The sequence below is a fragment of the Oncorhynchus gorbuscha genome, linkage group LG15, assembly GCF_021184085.1.
Source record: "Oncorhynchus gorbuscha isolate QuinsamMale2020 ecotype Even-year linkage group LG15, OgorEven_v1.0, whole genome shotgun sequence".
In the NCBI taxonomy this organism is placed as follows: Eukaryota; Metazoa; Chordata; class Actinopteri; order Salmoniformes; family Salmonidae; genus Oncorhynchus; species Oncorhynchus gorbuscha.
Window position 1 is genome coordinate 12,376,571 of NC_060187.1, and position 21,058 is coordinate 12,397,628.

Here is a 21,058-nt window from a genome sequence, read left to right on the forward strand (position 1 = left end):
TTGCTCCTGATTAAGAAGGTTTTGTATTGAAGTAAATGTACCCAGAGGAAGACAGAAGCTATCTGTCCCCCAGCTACATCACGATGCTACTCTACAGAGTGCTGCTGAGGCTATTGTAGATCTTCATTAGCAAAACAGTGTATTTCATATATTTTGTATAGTTTTATCTAAAAAGGACAACTAATGTTTCAGTATTTAGATACATTTTTTGTTGTTGCATTTTTACCCCCTTTTTCGATCTTGTCTCATCGCTGCAACTCCCAACGGACTCGGGAGGTGAAGGTCAAGTCATGCGTCCTCTGAATCATGACCCGACAAACTGCGCTTGGGCTCCCGAGTGGTGCAGTGGTCACTGCATCTCAGTGCAAGAGGTGTCACTATAGTACCTGGTTCGAATCCACGCTGTATCACATCCGGCTGTGATAGGGAGTCCCATAGGGCAGCGCACAATTGCCCCAGTGTCGTCCGGATTTGGCCAGAGTAGGCCGTCATTGTAATTAAGAATTTGTTCTTAACTGACTTGCCTAGTTAAACAAAGGTTAAATTTTAAAAACCACCGCCTGCTTAACCCGAAAGCCAGCCGCACCAATGTGTCGGAGGAAACACTATTCAACTGATGACAAGGTCAGCCTGCAGGCGTCCGGCCCGCCACAAGGAGTCACTAGAGCGCGATGAGCCAAGTAAATGGTCCTCCCCTTCCTTGTCTGAGAAGCCTCCGTTGGTATACAGAGGTCCAGCGTATAGGTGTACAAACGCCTGTGGTTTTCACCCTGGCCGGAACAGTGGACATGAGAGGTTTCATCTGAGGTTTGTCTGTGTTCTCCCTCTCACAGAAAATCCCTTTTCAACCTACGCATGGAAAATAAGGAGCTGAAGTCTCACCAGACAGACAGCCAGCCAGAGACAGACCTTAGGCATGAACAGATTATTCAGGAGGAAGAGGAGGAGGATGAAGAAGAGGTGGATGAGGAGGAAGAGGAGGAGGAGCTGTGTGGGTCTGAGCTGTGGGAGGCCTGGGATGATGAGTGTCCTTCCCATGGGATGTGCTGTGCCCCCAGGCCCACCCTGAGAGACCCTGGTCTGGGGAGACACTGCACTAGGCCTGTATCTCTGGACCTGGGAGCCATGCTGTCCTGCTCCACACAGGTAGGGGGAGCCACCACACACTAAATAATACTCTAATAATGTGTGATACTGTATATTGATAGATCAACTGTTTTTTAGGCCTGAAATTAATATCTGCATCTCCATGGATGTAAACAGCACTGACATTGCTCTGGTCTTGTGTTGCAGGATGAGGATGATGTGGAGGAGGCAGGAAGAGAGGCTGGAGGCAGGCGGCACAGTGCCACAGAGACAGTGATGTGTGAGAAGGCTGTACGTCTGCAGCTAGAAAGCAAGGAGCTGAAGGAGAGACTCATGGTGTCTGAGGCCACGGTGCAGGCCCAAGCTGAACAGCTCAAAGACTATAGAGACCTACTAAGTGAGTCAACCACACATACCCCCTGAACACACATACCCCCTGACCACACATACCCCTGACCACACATACCCCTGACCACACATACATCCTCATCACACATACACCCTCATCACACATACACCCTCATCACACATACACCCTCATCACACATACCCCCTCATCACACATACCCCCTGACCACACATACACCCTCATCACACATACCCTCTGACCACACATACCCCCTGACCACACATACACCCTCATCACTGTCGTGTCTTTGGCTATGCCGGATTAAGTGATATGACATGCTATTCTATAAAATAATTTCTCCGTAATGAATATTACCTGATTGAGCTAATCATGTAAATGTAATTAACTAGAGAGTCGGGGCACCACAAAATAATATTTATAGAGCTGTTGTCTTCCGAATAAACTCTTAAAGACCTAGTAATATTTTACATCACTAGCAATCAATATTAATCGTCACCTTAATTTAGTCTCATCTGAAAGTTTTAAATTCTTGGTTATCTTCACGAACCCTGGCTAACAAGTCGAATCAGCAATACAAAATTGGGTTTAATTATTTATTTACTAAATACCTAACTAATCGCACAGAATTACATAAACAAAGAATGAATTATACCTTGATTACAAATTACATCATACAGGAAAACGTCCCTAGCGGGCGGAACAGATATGACAGCTGGTTACACAAAAGAAGGGGCTGGAAGGGGCTGGGTTTGAGTGAAAGAGTGGGAAGACTGAGGGACAAAGGAAGAAGCTGTGCTATCGTAAATACAGTATCTTATGCATTTTAAATTACCGCCCATTTGGAAAAGGGCAATGCAATAAATATTTACTCTGAGCTGCGCTTCGGTAGGTTGGTGGTAGATGGAAGGCCGTGTTGCCAAACCGAGTCCTTTGTCCTTTGAAGAATGTCTCTGGTGGTCAATTGGATACAATGTAGTAACGTCGTTGTGTGATAGACGGGATACTCTGTCTGTTCCTTCCTAACCCTCATTTGCAGCTGCTGTTGCTAACTCAAAGGCTAAGGGAGGTATCACTTCTGTAGTGAATACGAGTTCAAAGTTCATACCATTCGCTACCAAAGCTCACGCTGATGTTGGCTTTGTTCTGTAGTTATTATCTGAACCATTCTGACATCGGACCGTCGTCCTGACATCTTTGGAACAGAAGGTTATATTGTAGTGGAGGGAGGAAAGGGGTGTGTTTCATAGTTTACAACTTATGTCTCTTCATGTGGGCGGGCCACTGAGTCGGGCCTAATTCACTCATGAAAACTGAATTCTCACATTTTAGAAGCTAAAATCACATTTCATCCCATCACGAATAATTTCACATTCAAACATTTAAATTGAACAACAATTCCATGTGAATCTGATAACTCTGATGTGTAGACTTTCCACTGTAGAGTTTATGGCATCGTATCATTGATGAGAATGTCTCAGATGACAACCGAACTGACATCATATTCAATTGGTCAATTTACCAGAATATAGTTAATTTCCCCCCACCTTCTGATGTTCCCAGAATATCTATGTTAACCAAGGGGTTTTCAAATGTCATATCAGTAGGGTAGAGAGAGGAAGAAGGGGGCGAGAGGTATTTATGACTGTCATAAACCTACCCCCAGGTCAACGTCATGACATCACACATACACCCTCTTCCCACATACACCCTCTTCCCACATACACCCTCATTCCACATACACCCTCATCACACATACAGCCTGACCACACATACACCCTCATCCCACATACAGCCTGACCACACATACACCCTCATCCCACATACACCCTCATCACACATACAGCCTGACCACACATACACCCTCATCCCACATACACCCTCATCACACATACAGCCTGACCACACATACACCCTCATCCCACATACACCCTCATCACACATACAGCCTGACCACACATACACCCTCTTCCCACATACACCCTCATCCCACATACAGCCTGACCACACATACACCCTCATCCCACATACAGCCTGACCACACATACACCCTCATCCCACATACACCCTCATCCCACATACATCGTCATCACACATACACCCTTACCACACATACACCCTGTCTGTCTATCACACATACAGTAATATTCTACATGCAATAACTATTCTAATGTATCTCTCTCTCTTTCGCTCTCTCTCTCTCTCGCTTTTGCTCTCTGTCTCTCTCGCTCTCTCGCTCTCTCTTTCTCTGTCTCTGTCTCTGTCCCTGTCTCTGTCCCTGTCTCTCTCTCTGTCCCTCCAGCAGAGACATCAGTGCAGCAGGACAGTAAGCAGGTCCAGGTGGATCTCCAGGATATGGGTTATGAGACGTGTGGCCGCAGTGAGAATGAGGCTAACAGGGAGGAGACCAGCAGCCCAGGTACAGCATTTACTATTACTCTATGTCCTTAACACGACAAACACCTGCAGGTCATCTTTACACTGAAGTACTGTTGTACTCTGCCACACTTGAGGGTTTTTGTGAGATCAAAACAATCTGTAATGGTTTAGTAAAACCACAAGAGGGCAGCATATCAGTTGTCTCACCCACATCCCCCTCTATTCCTCTCAGAGTTTGACGATCTAGAGATGTGCACGTCTCTGGAGTGCGGTGGCTCTCAGTGGTGGTCAGGCACTGTGCATCCTGGGAAGGTCGGTCCTCCAACATCAACCACAGAGGCTGACAACATGACATCTCTCCAGCGATTGGTTGAGGACCTTCGCTCCCAGCTCTCCCGCTCTCAGACAGTGATCCGGAGCCTCCAGGGCCGCCTGCGCTCTCTTTCCACCTCCAGCGAACTCTCCATTGGCCCCTCCATCCCCCGCAAGGTCAACTGGGGAGTCCAGTTCCAGGCCTCGCCCTCACAGAGCGGCCCAGAGGAGGACGAGGGATGGGAGTCGTCTGGTGGTGGTCTGGGGCCCTCGCCGCGCCACCCCAAACCTGACAAGGACCTCCAGGAGCTGGTGTCCCGCGTGGGAGCCCTGGAGGACCAGCTGAGAAAGGGCAAAGGGACCCCAACACCCACCGAGGAGGGCAAGGCTACCAGCTGGCCTGGGCCGGGGTAAGTAGTGCCACCACCACCACCACTCCTAGTCCACCACCACCACCACACCTAGTCCACCAACACCACCACACCTAGTCCACCAACACCACCACACCTAGTCCACCAACACCACCACACCTAGTCCACCACCACCACACCTAGTCCACCACCACCACCACCACACCTAGTCCACCACCACCACCACCACCACCACCACACCTAGTCCACCACCACCACACCTAGTGCCACCACCACCACCACCACACCTAGTGCCACCACCACCACCACCACACCTAGTGCCACCACCACACCTAGTGCCACCACCACCACCACCACACCTAGTGCCACCACCACACCTAGTATACCATCACCGCCACCACACCTAGTGCCACCACCACCACCACCACACCTAGTGCCACCACCACCACCACCACACCTAGTCCACCGCCACCACCACCACCACACCTAGTGCCACCACCACCACCACCACCCTTTTTTTTTTTTTTACCAGGTAGGCTAGTTGAGAACAAGTTCTCATTTGCAACTGCGACCTGGCCAAAATAAAGCATAGCAGTGTGAACAGACAACACAGAGTTACACATGGAGTAAACAATTAACAAGTCAATAACGCAGTAGAAAAAAATGGGCAGTCTATATACAATGTGTGCAAAAGGCATGAGGAGGTAGGCAAATAATACAATTTTGCAGATTAACACTGGAGTGACAAATGATCAGATGGTCATGTACAGGTAGAGATATTTGTGTGCAAAAGAGCAGAAAAGTAAATAAATAAAAAACAGTATAAAAACAGTATGGGAATGAGGTAGGTGAAAATGGGTGGGCTATTTACCAATAGACTATGTACAGCTGCAGCGATCGGTTAGCTGCTCGGATAGCTGATGTTTGAAGTTGGTGAGGGAGATAAAAGTCTCCAACTTCAGCGATTTTTGCAGTTCGTTCCAGTCACAGGCAGCAGAGTACTGGAACGAAAGGCGGCCAAATGAGGTGTTGGCTTTAGGGATGATCAGTGAGATACACCTGCTGGAGCGCGTGCTACGGATGGGTGTTGCCATCGTGACCAGTGAACTGAGATAAGGCGGAGCTTTACCTAGCATGGACTTGTAGATGACCTGGAGCCAGTGGGTCTGGCGACGAATATGTAGTGAGGGCCAGCCGACTAGAGCATACAAGTCGCAGTGGTGGGTGGTATATAAGGTGCTTTAGTGACAAAACGGATGGCACTGTGATAGACTGCATCCAGTTTGCTGAGTAGAGTGTTGGAAGCAATTTTGTAGATGACATCGCCGAAGTCGAGGATCGGTAGGATAGTCAGTTTTACTAGGGTAAGCTTGGCGGCGTGAGTGAAGGAGGCTTTGTTGCGGAATAGAAAGCCGACTCTTGATTTGATTTTCGATTGGAGATGTTTGATGTGAGTCTGGAAGGAGAGTTTGCAGTCTAGCCAGACACCTAGGTACTTATAGATGTCCACATATTCAAGGTCGGAACCATCCAGGGTGGTGATGCTAGTCGGGCATGCGGGTGCAGGCAGCGATCGGTTGAAAAGCATGCATTTGGTTTTACTCGCGTTTAAGAGCAGTTGGAGGCCACGGAAGGAGTGCTGTATGGCATTGAAGCTCGTTTGGAGGTTAGATAGCACAGTGTCCAATGACGGGCCAAAAGTATATAGAATGGTGTCGTCTGCGTAGAGGTGGATTAGGGAATCGCCAGCAGCAAGAGCAACATCATTGATATATACAGAGAAAAGAGTCGGCCCGAGAATTGAACCCTGTGGCACCCCCATAGAGACTGCCAGAGGACCAGACAGCATGCCCTCCGATTTGACACACTGAACTCTGTCTGCAAAGTAATTGGTGAACCAGGCAAGGCAGTCATCCGAAAAACCGAGGCTATTGAGTCTGCCGATAAGAATATAGTGATTGACAGAGTCGAAAGCCTTGGCGAGGTCGATGAAGACGGCTGCACAGTACTGTTTTTTATCGATGGCGGTTTTGATATCGTTTAGTACCTTGAGTGTAGCTGAGGTGCACCCGTGACCGGCTCGGAAACCAGATTGCACAGCGGAGAAGGTACGGTGGGATTCGAGATGGTCAGTGACCTGTTTGTTGACTTGGCTTTCGAAGACCTTAGATAGGCAGGGCAGGATGGATATAGGTCTATAACAGTTTGGGTCCAGGGTGTCTCCCCCTTTGAAGAGGGGGATGACTGCGGCAGCTTTCCAATCCTTGGGGATCTCAGACGATATGAAAGAGAGGTTGAAACCCTTAGTCCACCACCACACCTAGTCCACCATCACCACCACACCTAGTCCACCACCACACCTAGTCCACCACTACCACCACCACCATTCCTGGTCCACCACCACCACCACCACACCTAGTCCACCACACCTAGTCCACCACCACCACCACACCTAGTCTACCACCACACCTAGTCCATCACCACCACACCTAGTCCACCACACCTGGTCTACCACCACACCTAGTCCACCACCACACCTAGTCCACCACCGCCACACCTTGTCCACCACACCTGGTCCACCACCACCACACCTGGTCTACCACCACACCTGGTCCACCACCACCACCACACCTGGTCCACCACCACCACCACACCTAGTCCACCACCACCACACCTAGTCCACCACACCTAGTCCACCACACCTAGTCCACCACAACCACCACCACACCTAGTCCACCACAACCACACCTAGTCCACCACACCTGGTCCATCACCACCACACCTAGTCCACCACACCTGGTCCATCACCACCACACCTGGTCCACCACCACACCTAGTCCACCACACCTAGTCCACCACCACCACCACCACCACCACCACCACCACACCTGGTCCACCACCACCACCACCACCATCCCTGGTCCACCACCACCACCACACCTGGTCCACCACCACCACCACCACCATCCTGGTCCACCACCACCACCACCACACCTAGTCCACCACCACCACCACCACACCTAGTCCACCACCACAACCACACCTTGTCCACCACCACACCTAGTTCACCACCACCCCTCCACACCTAGTCCACCACACCTAGTCTACCACCACACCTAGTCCATCACCACCACACCTAGTCCACCACACCTAGTCCACCACAACCACCACCACCACACCTAGTCCACCACACCTGGTCCACCACCACACCTAGTCCACCACCGCCACACCTTGTCCACCACACCTGGTCCACCACCACCACACCTGGTCTACCACCACACCTGGTCCACCACCACCACACCTGGTCCACCACCACCACCACATCTAGTCCACCACACCTAGTCCACCACACCTAGTCCACCACAACCACCACCACACCTAGTCCACCACAACCACACCTAGTCCACCACCACCACCACACCTAGTCCACCACCACCACACCTAGTCCACCACCACCACACCTAGTCCACCACCGCCACACCTAGTCCACCACACCTGGTCCATCACCACCACACCTAGTCCACCACCACCACCACCACCACACCTAGTCCACCACATCTAGTCCACCACCACCACACCTGGTCCACCACCACCACACCTGGTCCACCACCACCACACCTAGTCCACCACACCTAGTCCACCACCACCACCACACCTAGTCTACCACCACACCTAGTCCATCACCACCACACCTAGTCCACCACACCTAGTCCACCACACCTGGTCTACCACCACACCTAGTCCACCACCGCCACACCTTGTCCACCACACCTGGTCCACCACCACCACACCTGGTCTACCACCACACCTGGTCCACCACCACCACCACACCTGGTCCACCACCACCACCACCTAGTCCACCACCACCACACCTAGTCCACCACACCTAGTCCACCACACCTAGTCCACCACAACCACCACCACACCTAGTCCACCACAACCACACCTAGTCCACCACACCTGGTCCATCACCACCACACCTAGTCCACCACCACCACCACACCTGGTCCACCACCACACCTAGTCCACCACACCTAGTCCACCACCACCACCACCACACCTGGTCCACCACCACCACCATTCCTGGTCCACCACCACCACCACCACACCTAGTCCACCACCACCACCACCACACCTAGTCCACCACCACAACCACACCTTGTCCACCACCACACCTAGTTCACCACCACCCCTCCACACCTAGTCCACCACACCTAGTCCATCACCACCACACCTAGTCCACCACAACCACCACCACCACACCTAGTCCACCACACCTGGTCCACCACCACACCTAGTCCACCACCGCCACACCTTGTCCACCACACCTGGTCCACCACCACCACACCTGGTCTACCACCACACCTGGTCCACCACCACCACACCTGGTCCACCACCACCACCACATCTAGTCCACCACACCTAGTCCACCACACCTAGTCCACCACAACCACCACCACACCTAGTCCACCACAACCACACCTAGTCCACCACCACCACACCTAGTCCACCACCGCCACACCTAGTCCACCACACCTGGTCCATCACCACCACATCTAGTCCACCACCACCACACCTGGTCCACCACCACCACACCTGGTCTACCACCACACCTGGTCCACCACCACCACACCTGGTCCACCACCACCACCACACCTAGTCCACCACATCTAGTCCACCACCACCACCACCACACCTGGTCCACCACCACCACACCTGGTCCACCACCACCACACCTGGTCCACCACCACCACCACACCTGGTCCACCACCACCACACCTAGTCCACCACCTCCTATTGACTCTTCCTTCACCTTCTGTCTGTCTCTTTGTAGGAAGTTTAACACTCTTATCCAGGCCCAGGCCCGTGAACTGTCCCACCTGCGCCAGAGGATGCGTGAGGGGCGCGGGGTGTGCCACATCTTGACCCAGCACCTGGGTGACACCACCAAGGCCTTTGAGGAGCTGCTTCGTGCCAACGACATAGACTACTACATGGGCCAGAGCTTCAGAGAACAGCTGGCACAGAGCAGCGCCCTGGCACAGAGAGTCAGCACCAAGATCAGCGGACGTGAGTGGAGAGGAGAAAACACATGACAAATGCACGATGGCACACAAATAGCACTTAATGGACACAAAAGGACACAATGGCACAATGCACATAGGATTACAGCTACCTAATATTCTTTATTTATTACATTTTTATTTTACCTTTGTTTAACCAGGTAGGCAAGTTGAGTACAAGTTCTCATTTACAACTGCGACCAAGATAAAGCAAAGCAGTTCGACACATACAACAACACAGAGTTACACATGGAGTAAAACAAACATACAATCAATAACAAGACAAGTACAAAGACAAGTCTATATACAATGTGAGCAAATGAGGTGAGATAAGGGAGGTAAAGGCAATTAAAAGGCCATGGTGGCAAAGTGAATACAATATAGCAAGTAAAACACTGAAATTGTAGATTTGCAGTGGAAGAATGTGCAAAGTAGAAATACTGGGGTGCAAAGGAGCAAAATAAATCCAATAAATACATTTAAAAATAAATACATTTACCTAACAGGGTCTTGTAGATGACCTGGAACCAGTGGGTTTGGCGACGAGTATGAAGTGAGGGCCATTCAACGAGAGTGTACAGGTCGCAATGGTGGGTAGAATATGAGGCTTTGGTGACAAAACGGATGGCACTGTGATAGACTGCATCCAGTTTGTTGAGTAGGGTGTTGGAGGCTATTTTGTAAATGACATCGCCGTAGTTGAGGATCGGTAGGATGGTCAGTTTTACGAGGGTATGTTTGGCAGCATGAGTGAAGGATGCTTTGTTGCGAAATAGGAAGCCAATTCTAGATTTAACTTTGGATTGGAGATGTTTGATGTGAGTCTGGAAGGAGAGTTTACAGTGCGTGACCTTGTATGTGTGATGGACCTGTGTGTTTACTGACCACATAGATGTAATGTCTCTCTCCTCTCTCATCCCCTCTCTTCAGGAGACCATCCCAAGATTCCTGACGACAAGACTGGCACAGAGCTGCTCGCCATACGGTACGTCTGCCAGTTTGTGTGTGTGTGCATATGTCTGTGTTTGCAACAGTATGGCATCAATGCAACAGCATTAAATCATTAGCAGTGTAATCTCTGTGTGTTGTGGTTGTTGACGTTGCTGTATGTCTGGACATTTTGGCAGTTGGAAAATATTGATTGTTGTTTGGGGGCCTGTGTCCTCCAGGGGGGTAATACAGTGTTTTTGTTTGTCACTCGATCAGTGATCCACACAGACGATCAATCAGTCTGATTAACTCACTGGCAGGACCAGCACGTTAGACAGGAGGCAGTGACGATCAATAGAGATGGAGATCTATCAGTTGCTCATGTCTCTAACGACATCAGATCCCAATCCAATAACCCACTGTGGCTGTCTTTGTAGGAGTGAAAGGCAGATCTCTCCATCTCCTTCATTTCCCTCACTGTGTCTATCCACCATATTTCTCTGCTTCTCATTTTTTCGCTCACCCTCTTTAATCCTTTACCCCCTCATGCTGGTGGACATGTTCAACGTGGCTGGTTTTTATAGCGTTAGCCACATTAGCGTTAATGCTAACACGTTGAGTCAGGGCCATGCTGTATGATGTCACCAGTGCTAACCAGCCCCATGGGGACAGTGATTGATGAGGAGCGTTGTGATTGGATGAACCCACTGCCCTCCCTCTGCGTAGCTATGATTGCCATGGCAACAGCCTCAGATCGCCACGGGAGATTTGATAAGGTGCCCTCTTTATCTCCTTCCCATCATGCCTCTCTCTCGCTGTGTGTGTGTGTGTGTGTGTGTGTGTGTGTGTGTGTGTGTGTGTGTGTGTGTGTGTGTGTGTGTGTGTGTGTGTATTTGCCAGTTGACCAGGTCACAGGGGTCTGGGCATGAGGTCAGTTGTCCGTGAAGATTCACGCTGTCCTCTGTTTGGGTTCAGACTCAGAGAAAGTGTGTGTGAGCACAAGAGAGGGAGAGAGAACCCCCCCCCCCCCACACACACACACACACAATGAGCAGCACCTGACAAACATTGTATTCCTGTGTCTGCTTGCATGGTCCTCTGGTGAACTGTATCTCTGAGCTGTGACATAGTCCTCAGGCTGTCACCTGGAAAGCCCTGGTATCTGGGGACATCTGATTACATAGAGTTAGAGGGGCAACCAGTTAGAGGGGCAACCAGTTAGAGGGGCAACCAGTTAGAGGGGCAACCTGTTAGAGGGGCAGCCTGTTAGAGGGTCAGCCTGTTAGAGGGTCAACCAGTTAGAGGGTCAACCAGTTAGAGGGTCAACCAGTTAGAGGGTCAGCCAGTTAGAGGGTCAGCCAGTTAGAGGGTCAGCCAGTTAGAGGGTCAGCCAGTTAGTCTTTCTTGCTCTTTGGTGATTGCTAAAAGAGCAGTCTTCTTTTCCCTCATCTGAAGCAGTGGCTTCTCAGGCTGCTGAGATGTGAGATGACAATAATGTCATATTCCTTATATACTGCACTACTTTTGACCTACAGTATATATATATATAATGCAATGCTTAATTGTCACTATAGGGAATAGGATGTCAAATCAAATCTAATTTTATTGGTCACGTACAAATGGTTAGCAGATGTTAATGCAAGTGTAGCGAAAGGCTTGTGCTTCTAGTTCTGACCATGCAGTAATATAACAATTTCAACTACCTTATACACACAAGTGTAAAGGGTGGCAGCGTAGCCTAGTGGTTAGAGCGTTGGACTAGTAACCGGAAGGTTGCGAGTTCAAACCCCCGAGCTGACAAGGTACAAATCTGTCGTTCTGCCCCTGAACAGGCAGTTAACCTGTTCCCAGGACCTCATTGAAAATAAGAATTTGTTCTTAACTGACTTGCCTGGTTAAATAAAGGTAAAATTAAATTAAAATTAAAGGAGTGAATAGGAATATGTACATATATGGGTGAGCGATGGCTGAACGGCATAGGCAAGATGCAGTAGATGGTATAGAGTACAGTATATACATATGAGATGAGTAATGTAGGGTATATGAACATTATATTGTTGGCATTGTTTAAAGTGACTAGTGATACATTTATTACATCCAATTTTTAATTATTAAAGTGGCTTGAGATTTGAGTTAGTATGTTGGCAGCAGACGCTCAATGTTAGTGATGGCTGTTTAACAGTCTGATGGCCTTGAGATAGAAGCTGACTCTCGGTCCCAGCTTTGATGGACCTGTACTGACCTCGCCTTCTGCATGATAGCGAGGTGAACAGGCAGTGGCTCGGGTGGTTGATGTCCTTGATGATCTTTATGGCCTTCCTGTGACATCGGGTGGTGTAGGTGTCCTGGAAGGCAGGTAGTTTTCCCCCGGTGATGCGTTGTGCAGACCTCACTACCCTCTGGAGAGTCTTGAGGTTGTGGGCGGAGCAGTTGCCGTACCAGGCGGTGATACAGCCCGACAGGATGCTCTCGATTGTGCACCTGTAAAAGTTTGAGTGTTTTTGGTGACAAGCCACATTTCTTCAGCCTCCTGAGGTTGAAGAGGCACTGCTGTGCCTTTTTCACCACACTGTCTGTGTGGGTAGACCATTTCAGTTTGTGTACGCCGAGGAACTTACAACTTTCCACCTCCTCCACTACTGTCCCGTTGATGTGGTTAGAGGGGTGCTCCCTCTGCTGTTTCCTGAAGTCCACGATCATCTCCTTTGTTTTGTTGACGTTGAGTGTGAGGTTATTTTCCTGACACCACACTCCAAGAGCCCTCACCTCCTCCCTGTAGGCCGTCTCGTCATTGTTGGTAATCAAGCCCACCACTGTAGTGTCGTCTGCAAACTTGATGATTGAGTCGTGGGTGAACAGGGAGTACAGGAGAGGGCTCAGAACGCACCCCTGTGGGGGTCCAGTGTTGAGGATCAACAGGGTGGAGATGTTGTAACCTACCCTCACCACCTGGGGGTGGCCCATCAGAAAGTTCAGGACCCAGTTGCACAGGGCGGGGTTTAGACCCAGGCTCTCGAGCTTAATTACGAGTTTGGAGGGTACTATGGAGTTAAATGCTGAGCTGTAATCGATGAACAGCATTTTTACATAGGTATTCCTCTTGTCCAGATGGGTTAGGGCAGTGTGCAGTGTGATTGTGATTGCGTCGTCTGTGGACCTATCGGGGTGGTAAGCAAATTGGAGTGGGTCTAGGGTATCAGGTAGGGTGGAGGTGATATGATCCTTGACTAGTCTCTCAAAGCACTTCATGATTACGGAAGTGAGTGCTACGGGGCGATAGTCATTTAGCTCAGTTACCTTAGCTTTCTTGGGAACAGGAACAATGGTGGCCCCCTTGAAGCATGTGGGAACAGCAGACTGGGATAGGGATTGATTGAATATGTCCTTAAACACACCAGCCAGCTGGTCTGCACATGCTCTGAGGACGTGGCTAGGGATGCCGTCTGGGCCGGCAGCCTTGCGAGGGTCAAATCAAATCAAATCGAATCAAATTTGATTTGTCACATACACATGGTTAGCAGATGTTAATGCGAGTGTAGCGAAATGCTTGTGCTTCTAGTTCCGACAATGCAGTGATAACCAACAAGTAATCTAACTAACAATTCCAAAACTACTGTCTTATACACAGTGTAAGGGGATAAGGAATATGTACATAAGGATATATGAATGAGTGATGTTACAGAGCAGCATACAGTAGATGGTATCGAGTACAGTATATACATATGAGATGAGTGTGTAGACAAAGTAAACAAAGTGGCTAGTGATACATGTATTACATAAGGATGCAGTCGATGATGTAGAGTACAGTATATACATATGCATATGAGATGAATAATGTAGGGTAAGTAACATTATATAAGGTAGCATTGTTTAAAGTGGCTAGTGATATATTTACATCATTTCCCATTAATTCCCATTATTAAAGTGGCTGGAGTTGGGTCAGTGTCAATGACAGTGTGTTGGCAGCAGCCACTCAATGTTAGTGGTGGCTGTTTAACAGTCTGATGGCCTTGAGATGGAAGCTGTTTTTCAGTCTCTCGGTCCCAGCTTTGATGCACCTGTACTGACCTCGCCTTCTGGATGATAGCGGGGTGAACAGGCAGTGGTTCGGGTGGTTGATGTCCTTGATGATCTTTATGGCCTTCCTGTGACATCGGGTGGTGTCGGTGTCCTGGAGGGCAGGTAGTTTGCCCCCGGTGATGCGTTGTGCAGTCCTCACTACCCTCTGGAGAGCCTTACGGTTGAGGGCGGAGCAGTTGCCGTACCAGGCGGTGATACAGCCCGCCAGGATGCTCTCGATTGTGCATCTGTAGAAGTTTGTGAGTGCTTTTGGTGACAAGCCGAATTTCTTCAGCCTCCTGAGGTTGAAGAGGCGCTGCTGCGCCTTCTTCACGACGCTGTCAGTGTGAGTGGACCAATTCAGTTTGTCTGTGATGTGTATGCCGAGGAACTTAAAACTAGCTACCCTCTCCACTACTGTTCCATCGATGTGAATAAGGGGGTGTTCCCTCTACTGTTTCCTGAAGTCCACAATCATCTCCTTAGTTTTGTTGACGTTGAGTGTGAGGTTATTTTCCTGACACCACACTCCGAGGGCCCTCACCTCCTCCCTGTAGGCCGTCTCGTCGTTGTTGGTAATCAAGCCTACCACTGTTGTGTCGTCCGCAAACTTGATGATTGAGTTGGAGCGTGCGTGGCCACGCAGTCGTGGGTGAACAGGGAGTACAGGAGAGGGCTCAGAACGCACCCTTGTGGGGCCCCGTGTTGAGGATCAGCGGGGAGGAGATGTTGTTGCCTACCCTCACCACCTGGGGGCGGCCCGTCAAGAAGTCCAGTGCCCAGTTGCACAGGGCGGGGTCGAGACCCAGGGTCTCGAGCTTGATGACGAGCTTGGAGGGTACTATGGTGTTGAATGCCGAGCTGTAGTCGATGAACAGCATTCTCACATAGGTATTCCTCTTGTCCAGGTGGGTTAGGGCAGTGTGCAGTGTGGTTGAGATTGCATCGTCTGTGGACCTATTTGGGCGGTAAGCAAATTGGAGTGGGTCTTGGAGGGTGTCAGGTAGGGTGGAGGTGATATGGTCCTTGACTTGTCTCTCAAAGCACTTCATGATGACGGAAGTGAGTGCTACGGGGCGGTAGTCGTTTAGCTCAGTTACCTTAGCTTTCTTGGGAACAGGAACAATGGTGGCCCTCTTGAAGCATGTGGGAACAGCAGACTGGTATAGGGATTGATTGAATATGTCCGTAAACACACCGGCCAGCTGGTCTGCGCATGCTCTGAGGGCGCGGCTGGGGATGCCGTCTGGGCCTGCAGCCTTGCGAGGGTTAACACGTTTAAATGTCTTACTCACCTCGGCTGCAGTGAAGGAGAGACCGCATGTTTCCGTTGCAGGCCGTGTCAGTGGCACTGTATTGTCCTCAAAGCGGGCAAAAAAGTTATTTAGTCTGCCTGGGAGCAAGACATCCTGGTCCGTGACTGGGCCGGGTTTCTTCTTGTAGTCCGTGATTGACTGTAGACCCTGCCACATGCCTCTTGTGTCTGAGCCATTGAATTGAGATTCCACTTTGTCTCTGTACTGACGCTTAGCTTGTTTAATAGCCTTGCGGAGGGAATAGCTGCATTGTTTATATTCGGACATGTTACCAGACACTTTGCCCTGATTAAAAGCAGTGGTTCGCGCTTACAGTTTCACGCGAATGCTGCCATCAATCCACAGTTTCTGGTTTGGGAATGTTTTTATCGTTGCTATGGGAACGACATCTTCGACGCACGTTCTAATGAACTCGCACACCGAATCAGCGTATTCGTCAATATTTCCATCTGACGCAATACGAAACATGTCCCAGTCCACGTGATGGAAGCAGTCTTGGAGTGTAGAGTCAGCTTGGTCTGACCAGCGTTGGACAGACCTCAGCATGGGAGCCTCTTGTTTTAGCTTCTGCCTGTAGGCAGGGATCAGCAAAATGGAGTCGTGGTCAGCATTCCCGAAAGGGGGGGCGGGGCAGGGCCTTATATGCGTCGCGGAAGTTAGAGTAACAATGATCCAAGGTTTTACCACCCCTGGTTGCGCAATCGATATGCTGATAAAATTTAGGGAGTCTTTTTTGCAGATTAGCTTTGTTAAAATCCCCAGCTACAATGAATGCAGCCTCCGGATAAATGGTTTCCAGTTTGCAAAGAGTTAAATAAAGTTCGTTCAGAGCCATCGATGTGTCTGCTTGGGGGGGATATATACGGCTGTGATTATAATCGAAGAGAATTCTCTTGGAAGATAATGCGGTCTACATTTGATTGTGAGGAATTCTAAATCAGGTGAACAGAAGGATTTGAGTTCCTGTATGTTTCCTTCATCACACCATGTCCCGTTAGTCATGAGGCATACGCCCCCGCCACTCTTCTTACCAGAGAGATGTATGTTTCTGTCGGCGCGATGTGTGGAGAAACCCGTTGGCTGCACCGCCCTGGATAGCGTCTTCCCAGTAAGCCATGTTTCCGTGAAGCAGAGAACGTTGCAGTCTCTGATGTCCCTCTGGAATGCCACCCTTGCTCGGATTTCGTCAACCTTGTTGTCAAGAGACTGGACATTGGCAAGAAGAATGCTGGGAAGTGGTGCGCGATGTGCCCTTTTTCGGAGTCTGACCAGAACACCGCCTCGTTTCCCTCTTTTTCGGAGTCGTTTTTTTGGGTCGCTGCATGCGATCCATTCCGTTGTCCTGTTTGTAAGGCAGAACACAGGATCCGCGTCGCGGAAAACATATTCTTGGTCGTACTGATGGTGAGTTGACGCTGATCTTATATTCAGTAGTTCTTCTCGACTGTATGTAATGAAACCTAAGATGACCTGGGGTACTAATGTAAGAAATAACACGTAAAAAAACAAAAAACTGCATAGTTTCCTAGGAACGCGAAGCGAGGCGGCCATCTCAGTCGGCGCCGGTTTTACATGTTTCACTCACATTGCCTACAGTGAAGGAGAGCCCGCAGGTTTTGGTAGCGGGCCGTGTCAGTGGCACTGTATTGTCCTCAAAGCGAACAAATAAGTTGTTTAGTTTGTCTGGGAGCAAGACGTCGGTGTCCGCGACGGGGCTGGTTTTCTTCTTGTAACCTGTGATTGACTGTAGACCCTGCCACTTACGTCTCGTGTCTGAGCCGTTGAATTGCGACTCTACTTTGTCTCTATACTGACGGTTAGCTTGTTTGATTGCCTTGCGGAGGGAATAGCTACACTGTTTGTATTTGGTCATGTTTCTGGACTCCTTACCATGATTAAAAGCAGTGGTTCGCGCTTTCAGTTTTGCGCGAATGCTGCCAAAAATCCACGGTTTCTGGTTGGGGAAGGTTTTAATAGTTGCTGTGGGTACAACATCACCAATGCACTTGCTAATAAACTCGCTCACCGAATCAGCATATACATCAATGTTGTTGTTCGATGCCATCCGGAACATATCCCAGTCCACGTGATCGAAGCAGTCTTGAAGCGTGGAATCAGATTGGTCGGACCAGCGTTGTACAGACCTGAGTATGGGCGCTTCCTGTTTTAGTTTCTGTCTATAGGCTTGGAGCAACAAAATGGAGTTGTGGTCAGATTTGCCGAAAGAAGGGCTGGGGAAGGCTTTGTTTTGGGTCGCCTGCTGGGATTCGATCCATTGTCTTGGGTGGTGGACCAAACAGAGGATCCGCTTCGGGAAAGTCCTATTCCTGGTCATAATGTTGGTAAGTTGACGTTGCTCTTATAAGTTGTAAGTAAGTAATAAGAAATAATACATTAAAAAAACAAAATACCGCATAGTTTCCTAAGAACGCGAAGCGAGGCGGCCATCTCTGTCGGCGTCATGGTTTTATGTTATTTAATGTTATGACAGATTGCTCCCAGGCCCCTACACAGACCACAGCATCTGAGTCAGCATAGAAAGCAACCTCTGTGCCATGCCAGGGCGTTGGGGCGATATACACTAAGCACACGGTAGCCGTAACTGTGGCCCAGATTTATTTTCTTCTTCTTCTCATTTGAAGCAAAAATGTGGAGATTGTGATTTGGAGGACACTTTCCCCTAGAGTTGTTGTTTCCTTACAGGGTTGAGAGCAGGGCCAGGCATTGCATTGTGGGTAGTTAGAGGTGCCTCTCCCACTCTCATGAAAGAGAGAGATAGATAGAGCTGCAGTATGCTCCACAGCTGGCCAACCAGATACGGAGGACTTAAATGTGTTTTAGTGCCAGTCGACTCATTTAGGATGAGCCCGTAATTGAGTGAGAAAAAAGAGGGGATTTGTATTGGTTTGATTCCCTTGTGCGTGTGTGTGCGTGAGAGTATTAGAGTGTGGGTTGGTTTTTCTATCTTTGTGGGGACTCAAAATTCTCCCTCGTGGGGACATGTCCCACATCCCCATGAGGACAAAGGCTATTATAAGCTTAGGGGTTAGGTTAGAATTAGAGTTACGGTAAGGGTAGGGATTAGTGGTTAGGGTTATGGTTAGGGTTATGGGTTAAGGTGAGGGTTAAGGTTAGATTTAGGGTTAAGGTTAGGGTTAAGGTTTAGGGTTAGAGAAAATTGGACTTTGATTGGAAATCAATTTTTAGCTCCCCACTAGGATAGAAGAACAAAACGTGTGTGTGTGTGTGTGTGTGTGTGTGATGTAACATGGCTCAGGCTCTTGCTGCAGTGCTGGATTCAGAGCAAGGTGTTGACATGGGCACTAATCAGGTTAAGTTATTAAGACCTCATGGTACAGTGAACTGGGTCAGGAGCAGTTGAAGCTACAGAGAGATGGAGACAGGGAGAGAGAGAGAGACGGGGGGAGAGAGAGAGGTGGGTGGGAAAGAGAAAGAGGCGGGTGGGTGGGAGAGAGAGAGAGGCGGGGCGGGGCGGGGAGAGAGAGAGAGAGGGGGGGCGAGAGAGAGAGAGAGAGAGCGGGGCGAGAGAGAGAGGCGGGGCGAGAGAGAGAGGGCGTGGGGAGAGAGAGAGAGGCGGGGAGGGGAGAGAGAGAGAGCGGGGAGGAGAGAGAGAGAGGGGGGGGGGAGAGAGAGGCGGGGAGGAGAGAGAGGGCGGGGAGGAGAGAGAGAGAGAGAGAGAGGCGGGGGAGATGGAGAGAGAGAGACAGGGAGAGATGGAGAGAGAGAGACAGGGAGAGAGAGGGGGGGAGGGGAGAGAGAGAGGCGGGGAGGAGAGAGAGAGGCGGGGAGGAAAGAGAGAGAGGCGGGGAGGAGAGAGAGAGAGGCGGGGGGAGATGGAGAGAGAGAGACAGGGAGAGAGAGGCGGGTGGGCGAGAGAGAGAGGCGGGGGGCGAGAGAGAGGAGGCGGGGGAGAGAGAGAGAGAGGCGGGTGGGAGAGAGAGAAAGAGGCGGGTGGGAGAGAGAGAGAGAGAGAGGGTGGGAGAGAGAGAGAGAGGCGGGTGGAGAGAGAGAGAGAGAGGGTGGGAGAGAGAGAGGTGGGAGAGAGAGAGAGGCGGGGAGGAGAGAGGCGGGGGAGAGAGAGAGAGGCGGGTGGATGGGAGAGAGAGAGGCGGGGAGGAGAGGGAGAGAGGTCGGGGGAGGGAGAGAGGTCGGGGGAGGGAGAGAGGTCGGGGGAGAGAGAGAGAGGTCGGGGGAGAGAGAGAGAGGTCGGGGGAGAGAGAGAGAGAGGTCGGGGGAGAGAGAGAGGCGGGTGGAGAGAGAGAGAGAGAGAGACAGGGGGAGAGAGAGAGAGGCGGGTGGATGGGAGAGAGAGAGGCGGGGAGGAGAGGGAGAGAGGTCGGGGGAGGGAGAGAGGTCGGGGGAGAGAGAGAGGTCGGGGGAGAGAGAGAGGTCGGGGGAGAGAGAGGTCGGGGAGAGAGAGAGAGGTCGGGGGAGAGAGAGAGAGAGGTCGGGGGAGAGAGAGAGGCGGGTGGAGAGAGAGAGAGAGAGACAGGGGGAGAGCGAGAAAGAGGCGGTGGGAGAGAGAGAAAGAGGCGGTGGGAGAGAGAGAAAGAGGCGGTGGGAGAGAGAGAAAGAGGCGGTGGGAGAGAGAGAAAGAGGCGGGGGAGAGAGAGAAAGAGGCGGTGGGAGAGAGAGAAAGAGGCGGTGGGAGAGAGAGAAAGAGGCGGGGGAGAGAGAGGAAGAGGCGGGGGAGAGAGAGAAAGAGGGCGGGGGAGAGAGAGAAAGAGGCGGGGGAGAGAGAGAAAGAGGCGGGGGAGAGAAAAGAGAGAGAGAAAAGGCGGGGGAGAGAGAGAAAGAGGCGGGGGAGAGAGAGAAAGAGGCGGGGGAGAGAGAGAAAGAGGCGGGGGAGAGAGAGAAAGAGGCGGGGGAGAGAGAGAAAGAGGCGGGGGAGAGAGAGAAAGAGGCGGGGGAGAGAGAGAAAGAGGCGGGGGAGAGAGAGAAAGAGGCGGGGGGAGAGAGAGAAAGAGGCGGGGGAGAGAGAGAAAGAGGCGGGGGAGAGAGAGAAAGAGGCGGGGGAGAGAGAGAAAGAGGGGGGGGAGAGAGGCAGGTGGGAGAGAGAGAGAGAGAGAGAGGGGGAGAGAGAGAGAGAGGCGGGTGGGAGAGAGAGAGGCGGGGGTGAGAGAGAAAGAGGCGGGGGGAGAGAGGCGGGGAGAG

At 50.7% G+C, this 21,058-nt stretch overlaps 1 protein-coding gene across 6 annotated transcripts in view; it reads left to right on the forward strand.

The window, feature by feature from the left end:
• The window catches only part of LOC123996629 (phosphodiesterase 4D interacting protein), a 106,649-nt gene that overhangs the window by 35,581 nt on the left and 50,010 nt on the right, over window positions 1-21,058 (forward strand). For 5 of the 6 annotated variants that reach the window (XM_046300153.1, XM_046300150.1, XM_046300148.1 and 2 more), the window contains 6 exons: window positions 834-1,146; window positions 1,294-1,483; window positions 3,756-3,872; window positions 4,065-4,554; window positions 9,350-9,585; window positions 10,509-10,563. In XM_046300153.1, coding sequence (XP_046156109.1) covers window positions 834-1,146; window positions 1,294-1,483; window positions 3,756-3,872; window positions 4,065-4,554; window positions 9,350-9,585; window positions 10,509-10,563 — 1,401 coding nt within the window. The remainder of the gene's footprint in view (window positions 1-833; window positions 1,147-1,293; window positions 1,484-3,755; window positions 3,873-4,064; window positions 4,555-9,349; window positions 9,586-10,508; window positions 10,564-21,058) is intronic. The other variant, XM_046300149.1, reaches the window with a different exon arrangement.